Raw genomic sequence first — 13520 nt, forward strand, 5'->3', positions numbered from 1 at the left:
TAATAAAATCTTTTATTAAGTACTCAGAGTTATGTGTTCTACAGTACATAGAATTAAAAATACACTGCCATGGGGAATCCTAGATCTCAGCCCCCAAGTAGGCATTAAACACAGCAGTTGCCCATTTAATACATTCCACTGTAGAAACCAAATTATCTAGAAATAATTTGATTCAACTTAAGATTGAGAAACTCTCGAAGTTAATTTTTTTTTTTTTTTTGAAGTTAATTTCTAAAAGAACTAAAGTCTTCAGTTCAGGTCTTCACAATGTAAACTGAAATATGAAGGAAAAAAGGTTTCAAAAACTTGACTTTTTTTGGTGTTTTAGATAAAGGTTTTTTGATTTTTAAACCAGTTATTCACATTTCTTGCATTACATATTTAAGTCAAATGTTTTCTGTATTTTGGTTAATTCTATTTCAATAAGAAAAATCCATATTTAAAAAAAGTTTAATCTGACAATGTATCATCAAAAAGAATTCCTTTAAATAAAACATTTCCCTGTTGCACTTAAAATACAATTTTTCTTGGCTCGGTGCCTGTAGCTCAATAAGTAGGACACCGGCCATATACACTGAAGTTGGCGGATTCGAACCTGGCCTGGGCCTGCTAAATAACAATGACAACTGCAACCAAAAAATAGCTGGGCGTTGTGGCTGGTGCCTGTAGTTGCAGCTACTCAGGAGGCTGAGGCAAGAGAATCACTTAAGCGCAAGAGTTTGAGGTTGCTGTGAGCTGTGACACCACAGCACTCTACTGAGGGCGACATAGCAAGACTATCTCAAAAAAAAAAACAAAAACAAAAAAAGAAAAAAAATTTTTCTTTGAAAAATAGTTCTATATGATTTTACAAAAATAGTTCCACTGTTGAAAATGAGACATATCTTCAAATATGTGAGTTACTTTACATTTATAGAACAAATTATTAGTTTATGGTACATAAAGTATGAAAACTGATTTGGATTTTAAAATGGAGAATGGTCCCAGATAAAAAGATACAGAATAAATTTATTCTTTTTTTTTTTTTTTTTAGAACTGGCCATGCTTTCTTCTTTTTTTTTTTTTGGCCGGGGCTGGGTTTGAACCCACCACCTCTGGCATATGGGGCCGGCGCCCTACCCCTTTGAGCCACAGGCGCCGCCCCTAAATTTATTCTTTTTAGAAAAGTTTACTTATAAAAATGAGAATTTTCACTAGAATAATGAAACTACTGTTCTTTCCAAAGCATTCAACATCTATTGCTGTAATCTTAAAGAACAGAAAAGTCTCTGCCTAATACATTAAATCATTTGCCAATTAAATTATTTTGGCAATAATAGCAATTCTTAAGTTTTTCCTATATAAATCATTAAAAAATTCAACATTACTGGTGGAATTAAAAAAATACTCAAAACATATCTAAATACTTACGGTCTCACAGTGATTTGCCAACAGTTTTATCTACATATATTTTACTTTTCAAATGGAACATAGTATTTGTGTATATTTATGGGGTTTATGAGCTGTTTTTATTACATGCACACAATGTATAATGATCAAATCAGGGCATCTGGGATATCTATCACTCTAAACATTTATCATTTCTTTGTGTTGGGATCGTTTCAAATATTCTCTTCTATTTATTTTGTAATATACAATATATTGTTATTAACTGTTCCATCAAACACTATAAGTTATTTCTTCTATCTAACTGGGTGTTTGTACCCATTAACCAATCTTATCTTTATCAATTCCCCCCCCCCGACCCTTCCTTTGATCACTATCATTCTACTCTATCAATGGTTATATTTACAAAGTCTTAAGAGTTTTTACACATTAATCACATCCTACACCAGTGCTTTCCATCCTTTATCCGAACAAGGCACACATAAAAAATAATAGTATTTGTACAGTACCTCAAGGGCAAAGGCTGCTTGTAGACACAGAGGGTCTGTCTGGGGTTCTCACCCAGCAACCCCAGGCTAAGATACTTCTGACAAGCCTTGCCTAAGTCCAGCCTCAGTGGCAGTCCTAAAGAGTCTATTAAGGTCACTGAGGTCTCAGCACTAGATTAGTTTGCCATTTTAATCTAAAATTTGGGCTTCACATATATATATATATATTTTTTTTTTTAAGGAGTTATGAAAGGTTTTATTAAAGCACAACCAATTGAAGTAATTACAATCACATTAAGTATTAAAATATAAGTTTACATTCTTTTTTTTTTTTTTTTTTTTTTTTTTTATTGTTGGGGATTCATTGAGGGTACAATAAGCCAGGTTACACTGATTGCAATTGTTAGGTAAAGTCCCTCTTGCAATCATGTCTTGCACATATATATTTTTTATTTATTTATTTTTTAGAAATGAAGTTTCATTTTGTCACCCTTGGTACAGTGCCGTTGCATCACAGCTCACAGCAGCCTCCAGCTCTTGGGCTTTGGTGATTCTCTTACCTCAGCCTCCCGAATAGCTGGGACTACAGGTGTCTGCCACAACGCTCAGCTATTTTTTTGTTGCAGTTTGGCCAGGTCTGGGTTTGAACCCGCCACCCTCGGTAAATGGGGCGGGTGCCCTACTCACTGAGCCACAGGTGCCGCCCCACATGTTTATTTTTTATAGACAGGGGTCTCTCTATGTTGCCTACGCTAGATTGAAACTCCTTGGCTAAAGTGATTTTCCGGCCTGCCTCAGCATCCCAAGGATGACAGGTGTATGCCACTGTGCCCAATTCAGGCATGAATTTTATTTAGTATGAAGACCTCATAGGCCTTAGAGATCATTTTGCCCAGTTATGGTCCCAGAAGGTAAAACTAAGGTTTGGAGAGGATACGTGACATTTTAACACTAAAATACAGTAGAGCCTCTGTAAGTTGACCACCCAATAGACTTTAACAAACTGGTCAACACATGGAGATGGTCAACCTAAGGAACTAGGCCGACTAAACAATACATACATGTGGCACGTGTCCAGTCTGTGAAAATAAGGTCAATTTAGGAGGTGGTCAACGTAGGGGGGTGGTCAACTAGGAGGTTCTAATGTTTATTATTGTAGAGCTGCCATCTGAATTTTTATCTAAATACTCCATTTTATAGATAGGGAAAACAAAGAATTCAAGTATTCTCTTCTATGTGATAAAGTTAATTAACGGCAGTGTTTTCTGATTCATAATTCCTGACGGTTCCTTTGGTCAGATGCATGGTCCCCTGCCAATCTCGCAGAGCGAGGAGCAGCCAGCCCTTTCATCCTGCAGCTGCCTCCTGCTTCCACATAGCCCCCTGGACTTCAAAGGAGGTCTATCTAGGGAACAGATAGTGTTAACATTTTGGCTTGGACAGAAAACGGCAACAAATTTCTCTCCCTTTCTGTTCAGATGGTATTTTTTTTTCCTTCCTCAATAAATTGAAACTAAAGTTTCTTGATATCTCTAAAAATATTTGGTCTTTTTGTATATTCCAAACAAAAATCAATTAGAGCTAAAACTTTATTTCCTTTCCTAGTAGTTGACATTTAAAAATTGTTACTTAAAATATTTATTGACTTTTAGTTCCATTATGACAGAGTTTGTCTATGGGTGGAGAAAACTCAGAATTTTTATTAGAAACATTTATATGCTATATCGAGTCTCATCTATACAAATGAATTGCTTTATAACCTGCATAGATTGTAGGTCATTCATTTTCAAAATGAAGAAAGCGGTTGACCGCTGATCATCTTTTAGAGATGGAAGAGACCTTATTTCACTTATAAGAGATCACTTATTTCAATTCTCAACTTCAGAATTGTTAGGAAACTTGCCCAAGGTCACCAGCTAGTAAGTGGAGGAACAAGAATATTACATGCCACAGTGGTAAGCTCCCGCCATACTGTAAGGAAGATTTCAACACTTTTGCAAACTTTAAAAATGATCCTTGGATGAAGAACTACATAGGCAAAGCAGCCAGTTTCCCCACTTGCCTCAGTCAGTATGATTTCTGCCTGGGGTTAAACTCTACTCACATTTTACTTTAGTTCATACATGTCTCTTAGTATCAGGATGACCAGTTATGTGGCATGTTTTACTAAACCAATCTGAGACTGATCTCATGATTCTTAAATAATCATTACCATACCATTTTACCAAAAAGCAAATAAAAATATTTTTCTAAAGACACTTAAAAGCAGGAATAATACAGAAACAAAACTTTGTGTGTGAGAACAATCTATTATAAGACTGAAATTTAGGATTTAATGTAAACTTTGTTTTACCTTTCCTGGGGCACTCTTGTAAACCTGTATTTTCATTCGCTTTTCTACGCCCAGTGTTAACACGGGATTGTACATAATTGTAGGGAGTTTGCCTGAAACCCTGGATTTGAAGCTGCTGTTTGGCAGAAATTAATCTGTTTTTGAGGCCTTCGTTTTGTCTTTCCAGCTCATGAACTTTCTCTTGCAGCTGCTCAATCATTTCTTCCATTTCCACATCTCGTCCCAGCCGCTTGGGGCCGCCACCAACCCGCTCATATCTTTTCTTGTCATTAACTAGCCGTATTAACTTGGTGGCCATTCTAGGGAAATAATAAAAAGATGAAAAGGAATGTGAGAAGTCAGCATAAAATGCATTCTGTTGAAAGGAACATAATCACTGTGAAGACTTCAGTGCAGAACCTGAATAATAAATTTCAGGTTTTGATGTAACTATTACTGCCTGTGAAGAATCCTTTGATGATAATTGAAACCACTGGGCAACAATCTGCTTTATAGCACTGACAAATAACAGTTTCCTAAGGCTTATCATTTAACGTTAGTAAAGAGAGGACACATATTTATTCCATATGTTTCTGAAATGCAATTTTTAACGCATGACCTTATATAGGAATGCTGTATGCACTTAAATGTAGTTACAGATTGTGGATGTGGTGGGTTATATCTGCAATCCACAGTAAATTAAAACTTTTGAAAAATGTGTTTAGGCTATGCAGCATTTAGGTAATATATTGTTTGCAGTTTCTCTAGGATTAAGACACATAATAAACATAAAAATGTTAGAATGCATAGATGCATACATATAAAGCCCAATGAAAAACTCAAAAGGAACCAAAATGCGCCATTAATGGTGCTTAGTACTCAAGAAACATTTGTGTTTAATGGCAGAAAATAGTTAGATGCAAAAAGTATCAATCTAATGCTACCTTTAAATTTAGACATAAATCGTGCTTTTGACATCTCAGGAGTTTATATCTTTGATTCTTTTAAGTTTTGATAGAAACTGGTTAGACAGAACAAAAGACAGAAAGGGCACTTGGGGGTGATGTAATATACACGTACGGAAAACATGCCTGACAGTGAATGGAAAAATCTTGGCAGGACAAGAAAGAAAAGGTGGCTTTGATGAGAGACACAAGTTCAAGACTTTACAAAATTGGTCGCACATCTTCAATAGCTGATTCTAGTTTATAGTGAATCTATTTTTATAAAGATCTAGACAGGAGATTGAAAATAAAAACACACTTCATTTTTCTTTAAATGGGGTTTGCTTTATTTTAGCGTGGTTATGGACAGAAGCTTTTACTTAAGAGAACAAAAGTGAAATAAAAAAATCCTTAATAGCTTTGGGATGTCATAGAAACCTTTTTTTTTTTCTTTGCCCTAAGCAGAGTCCTCTGTAAATGCAGTAGTAATACATGTCTATCTACAGTTCTGGCTACTCAGCCTACAGCATGTGGCATCAGGGAGAGCAATGCATAACATAATCAGTTAAGATTGTTTTTTCTTTCCCTTGAGGCACACCCATTAAGCATGCTTTATAAGGGATACGGGATAATAAAAACCAAGATTCAAGAGAACCACAAACACACTAGTAAAATAATCAACGGATTAGTTCCTTTTCCACTTAATCCAGACAATGATATATTATTGGGAAATTTGGACAGGTATTATAGTCCAACAGAGTCATGCACTCTATCCAGCCTTTTAATGAGTTTGCAGTCCTGAGCCACAGCCAGTGTGGCCTACCCATAAGAATAAGGTAGGCATCCCCATGAGATGCCAATTTAAATACTTGAATCTTCTGTTACAGAGAGATGTTCGCATAGAGATATAGATCAGATTCAAAAGAAAAGACACAAATTTCACATGAAAAAGGTAGTCAATTGTTAGAAAAAAAATAAATGACCCTAATTTTTACTACAAGAAAAGCTTATCATTGTGTCTTTAAATTCCTTAAATGATATTCAAGAAAATGTTGTCAAGAAATGTGAGATTGCATCTGTTTGTCTAGTAATTCCAATTCTATTTATTGGAATTGATTATTTTATGATCCTAATGAGTCACAGTGATCTGGTAAAGTCTGAGTACTTTTTTTAAAATGTGGTTTATAAATATTTATATTTATAGAAAGTGATGCTAATTACATCTTAAGGATAAATGTAAAGAGTTTCATCCACGTATTTAGGTCACTATCAGTGGTGTAAGACTGAGAGGGAATTGAGAAGTTTGGGTCAAGGTGTTCATTGGATCACTGCTCTCACGGCTCAGTAAAATAAAATCCCACAAGGTTTAATAACTTGAACATACCATATGCTAGTGGTAGAGAGATAAGAGAACACAAACGTGAGACTTGACTCCTAAGCCTGGTCCTTCTGGCAGCAAAGGACATGGCTCATTAACTTGCTTTTTATTTTTTGGTTAGGACAAATTACTAATGAGATCAAAGTTGTGAATGAAATTATTTTACTGACCAATCAGGCTTAAAAAGAAAAAAAACGTTTGGTGGTGATAAACTACCTGCCTCGTTCTGACTGGCTGACATCTGAGTGCTCCTGGACAGAAAGGAACTCAGGGAAGAGAGAAAATCACATGTCTTGAAAACAGCCATCATCACGATCCAACAACAAACTCAAGAAGAAGGCGTGCACATAGCAGTTATGAGGTCTAAGACAGAGTCCACAGAACAGAAACGGAACTGGAATCACCTTTTTAGAATGAATTCTAAGCAGAAAATATCTTGTATTTTTTTCAATGGCTCTCTCACTTTTTTTTCCCTCACCTTTTCTTTGAACCTAGAACATGCATCTGAACATAAACCTGCTGGCTTTCAAATGGGAATGTACTTTTTTGTCTTTAATGCCAGACACTCTGAAGACAGGCAGAGTGTTTCTGAATAACAGATGATTAAAGAATATCTACTTTTAAATCATTCCTGCACAAATTTTTTGCACATAAATCAAAAGTGATAATATGTTTCTTTAAAATCAGTAAAGACCTTTTGACATAAATACAGAATCTAGACTAACCCGAGCAAAGTTAAATATGTTTCAGAGACTCAAGAGATGCTATCATTAGTAAACCCCAAATCTTAAGGGGACATGCATTCTAACAAGTTAGAATAATTACTTTTAAAAACTTTCATTTTAAAATCAAGACATTTTAAAACAGATGCTTTGGCCATTTGCTTATTAAACTATAAATATTTTTAAACTTAAAGGTATTTTTAGATGTGATATATTCCTGGCACTTTTAGCTATTAACCCTTTTCTTTCAAATAGCAATTTCAGACATAATAAATACTCATAATCATTTTGGTTTATTATTATACTTTGTAAAATTTTCCATTTTTAAAAATTGTACTTATTTACAACCCAAAAAAGATTCAAGGTGAAGTTTTCAATTAAACTTATAAAAAAACCACACCCTCCAAACTTTGCAGAGTCAAGGAAAAAAGCTAAAAGCTTTTTATCGTAACCTTTTAATTTTATCCTCTTGCTTGCGGGCATGCTGTTTAAGTAAAATGTTCTCATCATGCAAACGCAAAAATCTGTCTTCCAGTTCCTCACGACTGACACGAGACACTGCCTGGCGAGACTTCATTGTCCGTGTTGAAGTTTCTGCAAAAATGCCAAATTAATTAGTTGTGAGATTATTTAAAGTAGTCTCTAAAAATGAAAACCTCTGATATTAATATAATCTGTAATGCCCTCATTTAGAGTTTTTCCTTTGGGACCTACAATTAAGATTGCTTTAGAAAATGTTATAACATTGTTTACATCAATGATTTGACATGAGAATAACAATCTATGCTATTAATACTTTACAATGGCTACAACAGTATCCATATGAAAATGTATTCAAGTAAATATCTTTTAAGAATAGAAGATGGAACTCTGATTCAATAAAGACTTTCTACTTTATATGCCAAATGTTGTGAAATAAAGTTAGAAAAGTCAGAGTATCTGAAACTTTTCTTTTTTGCAAAGGTAAGAGTGAGAATAATTTGGTAAACACATAGGATTAAGACATTATTCTGAGGCTTGTCACCCATAGCTCAGTGGTTAGGGCGCTGGCCACATACACTAAGGCTAGCCGGTTCGAACTGGCCTGGGCCTGCTAAACAATGACAACTGCAATAAAAAATAAATTAAAAAAAAAAAATTAGCAGCGGTGGGTGCCTGTAGTCCCAGCTACTCAGGAGGCTGAGGCAAGTGGATTGTTTAAGCTGAACAGTTTGAGGTTGCTGTAGGCTTTGATGCCACCGCACTCTACCAAGGGTGACATAGTAAGGCTCTGTCACAACAACAACAAAAAAAATAAATAAACAAAGATATTCTTCTGAGTTATAGTATTAGGTTATAGAAAACAAACTGTAAAAATTTCAAAATAAAACAAAAATCTCTTAAGATTTAAAAGCTTCACAAATCATTTCCTTGTATGCTACCTTATACACTTTTAAGAACTTTTACATACTTTAGCATGTATACCTAATTTTTTTTTTTATACTTGCTTAAATTTGTTATCTTCCATCACACTGTGAAGTAGGTGAATTTTCAACAGTCCTCCAACAGAAACAAAGAACAAACTGATAGAAATTTAAGTCCTATAACGGGTTATTGAGGACAAGAATTGAACTTATACAGTATCAAAACCAGGGCCAGGCATGATGGCTTATATCTATAATCTTAGCACTGTGGTAGGCTGAGGTGGGTGGATTGCTTGAGCTCATGTTCGAGACCCGTCTGAGCAAGAGCCAGACCCCGTCTCTACTAAAAACAGATAAACTAGCAGGGCTTTGTGGCCAGCAAAAACCTGCTAGCCCCAGCTACTCAGGAGGCTGAGGCAAGAGGATCGCTTGAGCCCAAGAGTTTGAGGCTGCTGTGAGCCATGATGATGCTATGGCACTCCACCCAGGGTGACTAAGTGAGACTCTATCTAAAAAAAAAAAAAAAAAAAAAAAATCAAAACCCCCAAAATAGCTTTGGAATACCTGATACCTCCCTCAAAGATTAAAAGCAAAGCTTATACATACTTTTTACTTTTTTTTTTTTTTGCAGCTTTTGCCTGGGGCTGTGTTTGAACCCGCCACCTCCCCTATATGGGCCCAGCAACCTACTCCTTGAGCCACAGGTGTCAACCCATACTTTTTACTTTTAACAACAAAATGTGTACAGCCAAATTTATCCTTTTCAATAAACAATACACTAACAACCTTTCTCAGATATTTCAATGTGGCCCCTCATAATGTTTTGATTAAAAGGTGTATGAAGATTCCTTAGTAGAATATATTTTAAATATTCGTTCTCAATAGCCGATGTAGTGGCATGCAAGCACGAGTGACACGTTGTACACACACACATAAACACAGCTCTATACTCTAAATCATTTTTTAAAGTAGTGCTTTTCTTAATTTGAAAGTGGTTTTTAGCCCTATAGCAACCGTTAAGTGATAAAAGGATAAAGAAAACCTTTTAATGTATATTAATTTGATTGAAAAAGTCACTATCACTTGCATTAATAAGCTATTTTGAGACATTCTACTTAAAAGGCAACAATTTTAAAATATGGCATTTCCTTCCAAATAAAATTTAACATAAAGAAATGTTTTAATGGTGAATGTGATTCAAACCAGGCGATTCAATTTGGAGGCTTGATATTCTCTATGTAGTTTCTACTGACATGTGGAATTTTAAAAAGATTTATAACAATTCTTTATCAGAACAGAGGGAGATTTTACATTTTCTATGAGCTGTTGATAATTGATGCATGCAGTAAAATACCATATGTGTTCTAAACTCTCCATCTTTTAGTTTAGTCCAATCAAGAGCTATATAGTTACTTAAATGGTTTGGTTTGTATGAATATTGGAAATAGTTTAAATTAAAAGTAAAGAAGTCACTGATCAAAGTTCATAACTGTAATAAGTAACAGCTGGCTATACCTTGTAAGCCTCCCATTCCAAAGGGGTTTAGACCTGTATCTTTCACAGGCAAGTCTCCTGCAGTCTCATCAGCTGGACCAGACATGGCCTATCTACGGAGAAAAGTAAATCCAAATAAACTTTTTCCAAGTTACTACATATTTAACCATGCAATGGAATAAACCAAATAAAATGAATAAGGGAATAGAACTTTAATAAACATCTTATTGCCCACATGTGCTGCCTGAAGATGAAAGCTTCTATTCTAAAAGTAATACTACATTCAATCATGGAGATGGTGTTCCTTTCAACAGTGTATCTCTTACAGTTTGTTTAGGAAATGAAATAAGATTATCATTTAAGAAACAGTCCCTCCCCATCTCTTTCCCCACTCTGACTTCTAAAAATAAGTAGGTATTGTGGAAACAACTTAGGTCAGGAACTTGATTCAAATGGTTGTTCTATCGTTTACCAGCTGGTCAAGTCACCTGAGTTTCAAGTCCCTGAATTTTAAAAATGGAGAAAATAATATCTGTCTCACAAAGTTATTCTAAGGTAAGTGAGATGGTAAATTAAAAGAACTTAGCACATGTGCCTGGGATGTCAATACAACCTGAATATTAATGTTCTGCTTGATGAACAAATGAGTGGGTAGTTCCAAGTTTTGTGAAAAAGATTTCATGAACTCACCAACTGTGAAAAAGGTATGTTTCTGTTGGGTCCTGCCTATTTTATTCCCTAAGTTCCAGAGTTTAACTACCTCAACATACAAACTGTCCAGATAATTCTGTTATTTTCACAGTTTCTATTCTATACAGAGATATTCCATGGTAACTTTATTTTGTATGTGGATGGTCCATGTATAATATGGAAATCACCATGTATAATATGGAAAAAAAAATTTTTATATTTTCATTTCAATCTACCTAGAAAGCCAAATGCAAACTGCCAATAAAGATACTCCAAGGCAGAAGGTTATAAACTCTAGGATGTTGGTCCCAGATTAGGAAGACCAAGATAGTGGCAAGCTTAATTTTTTCTTGTTCACCTGTGTATTTTTGGAAGCTGGCATAGACCTTGGTGCATTCATCGAACGGACACTCAGTAAATAGCTGTTGAGTAAATGGAGTTTATGGGGCCTCAGGGTCTGTGAACATAGAAATGGTTTGCAAAATTTTGTATTATTATGTGTATATGCAGTATCTTTTAGGATGAAGGCTTGTAAATTTTATTATAACTCACAAAAGGCAGAGAACCACTGCAATTTGCTGCGACAGAAACAGCTAACAAACGCCTGTGAGATCATCTACTTCTTTTGGAAATACTGCTATAGAGAAGGTCAATTTTAAGACTCTTTCAACACAGACCACATGTGAAAATGGTTACTTTTCCAAGATAAGAGTTAAGGATGCTTTTATAATAATAATGATGATGATGATGATGATAATAGTGTTACCATTTATCAAATGCTTACTGTGTGCCAGGTACAGTTCTAAGTGCTTTGTCTATATGAATTAATTAAATGTCCCACAACATCCTGATGAGGTTGTCACTCAAGTGATGCCTGTGTTACAATAGAGAAAGCCATGACACACATTAGGTAACTTGCCTAAGGTTACACATTTAGGATGTCTGTGTCTCTTGATATAGTTGCTGGCATCTACTGGGTAGAGACAAAAGATGTTGCTGAACATCCTACAGGGCACAATACCCACAATGAACTGACTGGCCCACAATGTTAATAGTGTGGAAGTTGAGACACCTGAACAATGCTGCAATACCTTCCCAACACCATCTCCTGCTCTCTCTGCTTGCTCATTACACTTCACCTAAACTGTTCCTTACCTTCCTCAGCTTCACCATATCCTCGTCTTGCTCAAGGCCTTTGCATTAGCTCATTCTGTAGAGCTCAGCTCAAATGTCATTTCCTCCAAGAGGTTTTCCCTGACCATCCTATGTTGCTCTTCCTGCCAATTTCTTCTGTTTCTTCCTTTTATAGCAACTGCTACTCTCTGAAATTACCAGATAAAATTATTGTTTGTCTCCACATAAACATCTTGAGACAGGTATTGATTTGTCTTGCTCACAGCTAGAAAGAACAGTACCTGGCACATGGTAGATATCAACATTAATGTTTACTGAATGAATAAATGAATGCCAGGAACTGAGACTGAAGTGGTAAGCAAAGTCTCCACCTTTATGGAGTCAACAAGTTACAGAATTAATCAGATGGTAAAGAAACAATTAAGCAAACAATAGGCCAGCCAGGTTTAAAATCTACCAACCAACTTCTGATCCTGGGCAAATGAGGGAACTGTTTGTGACCTTCTATTTTTAAGATTTGGGTAGAGACGGCAATTAGCAGCATCAAATTTCATTAGCTAGGTGCATGGTTGGGATATAAAATTTCAAATTGCTCCTGGACGTAGGGCTAAAGGCGGGCTGTGATTCAGGCCAGAGGATGAGGCAGTGTCTAGGGCTGAGCTGCTTTTTCTCACGCAAGCAGAACTCCGAGGCCTTCTCCGGGCCGCAGAATAGACCCTAGGCCTCTGGCCTCGGCTCGCGCTGCAGGGGAAGGGTCCGCCATCCTCCATTCACCCCCAGCCTCCCCCGGAGTACTCACCTAGCCAGACTCAGTCCGTCGCTCGCTACGGTTGCTATAGCGCCGACGGCGTGCAGGGCGGCTGGCCGAGAGGAGCACGGGAAAAACATGGCAGGTCCCGTTGCCTCCTGGGAAATGTAGTTTTCCTTGGTCCCCAGCTGGTCGACTCGCCGCGTAGCGGACTACGCTGGCCCAGTGGTCGAACCTGGGAAATTCTTTGCCTCGAAACCCCGAGGCGCTTGCGGACGTCGCCGCGATGCATTGTGGGAGTGGTAGTTCTCTGCGCTGCGGAGGAGAATGGCTCCCGGTGGGAGCAGAACGCTGAGAGAACTACATGTAGGAGGCGGGGTCCAGGGCGAAGAATTTACACGGCTCGTAGTGGCGAAGGCGGCTTTGGTGGCAGCATGAAGCGCACCCCGACCGCCGAGGAACGAGAGCGCGAAGCCAAGGTATGTCGGACTCCGGGAGGTCTGGGGCTCCGCGTGAGCTGGGAGCTGGGGCCGGGGAACTGGAGGGGCCTAGTTTCACGGCGATCGGATGCACGGAATTGAGTCAAGGGTTGACAGGGCCTTGTCAGGCAGGGACCTGAAGCTACAGGGGGCTGGGGCGGGGGGGATGTTATAAATTCATGCTGCTCAGGATGCAGGCCAAGTCCTGTTGGAGTGGCTCAAAAATGAGAATCAAGACATCATTTTCTTGTACTGCTTCTGCACCTATTCTTTGGTTAAATTTGTAGCCACCATCGTGCCTCAGTTTACCGGACTCTCAGAT

At 37.1% G+C, this 13520-nt stretch overlaps 2 protein-coding genes across 6 annotated transcripts in view; one reads left to right on the forward strand and one right to left on the reverse strand.

The window, feature by feature from the left end:
- RPGRIP1L (RPGRIP1 like) overlaps window positions 1–12823 on the reverse strand; it is a 115213-nt gene extending 102390 nt beyond the window's left edge. For 2 of the 3 annotated variants that reach the window (XM_053601889.1, XM_053601904.1), the window contains exons 1-5: window positions 12771–12823; window positions 11993–12159; window positions 10169–10260; window positions 7703–7844; window positions 4228–4526 (exon numbers count right to left, since the gene is read on the reverse strand). In XM_053601889.1, coding sequence (XP_053457864.1) covers window positions 4228–4526; window positions 7703–7844; window positions 10169–10253 — 526 coding nt within the window. In that variant the 5' untranslated portion in view covers window positions 10254–10260; window positions 11993–12159; window positions 12771–12823. The remainder of the gene's footprint in view (window positions 1–4227; window positions 4527–7702; window positions 7845–10168; window positions 10261–11992; window positions 12160–12770) is intronic. The other variant, XM_053601899.1, reaches the window with a different exon arrangement.
- A 157-nt stretch (window positions 12824–12980) lies between these two features.
- FTO (FTO alpha-ketoglutarate dependent dioxygenase) overlaps window positions 12981–13520 on the forward strand; it is a 413048-nt gene continuing 412508 nt past the window's right edge. For 2 of the 3 annotated variants that reach the window (XM_053601925.1, XM_053601932.1), the window contains exon 1: window positions 13068–13198. In XM_053601925.1, the coding sequence (XP_053457900.1) occupies window positions 13154–13198 (45 nt within the window). In that variant the 5' untranslated portion in view covers window positions 13068–13153. Of the gene's footprint in view, window positions 13199–13520 lie in introns of all 3 variants that reach the window. The other variant, XM_053601915.1, reaches the window with a different exon arrangement.

The sequence above is a fragment of the Nycticebus coucang genome, chromosome 2 (genome assembly GCF_027406575.1).
Source record: "Nycticebus coucang isolate mNycCou1 chromosome 2, mNycCou1.pri, whole genome shotgun sequence".
NCBI classification, from domain to species: Eukaryota; Metazoa; Chordata; class Mammalia; order Primates; family Lorisidae; genus Nycticebus; species Nycticebus coucang.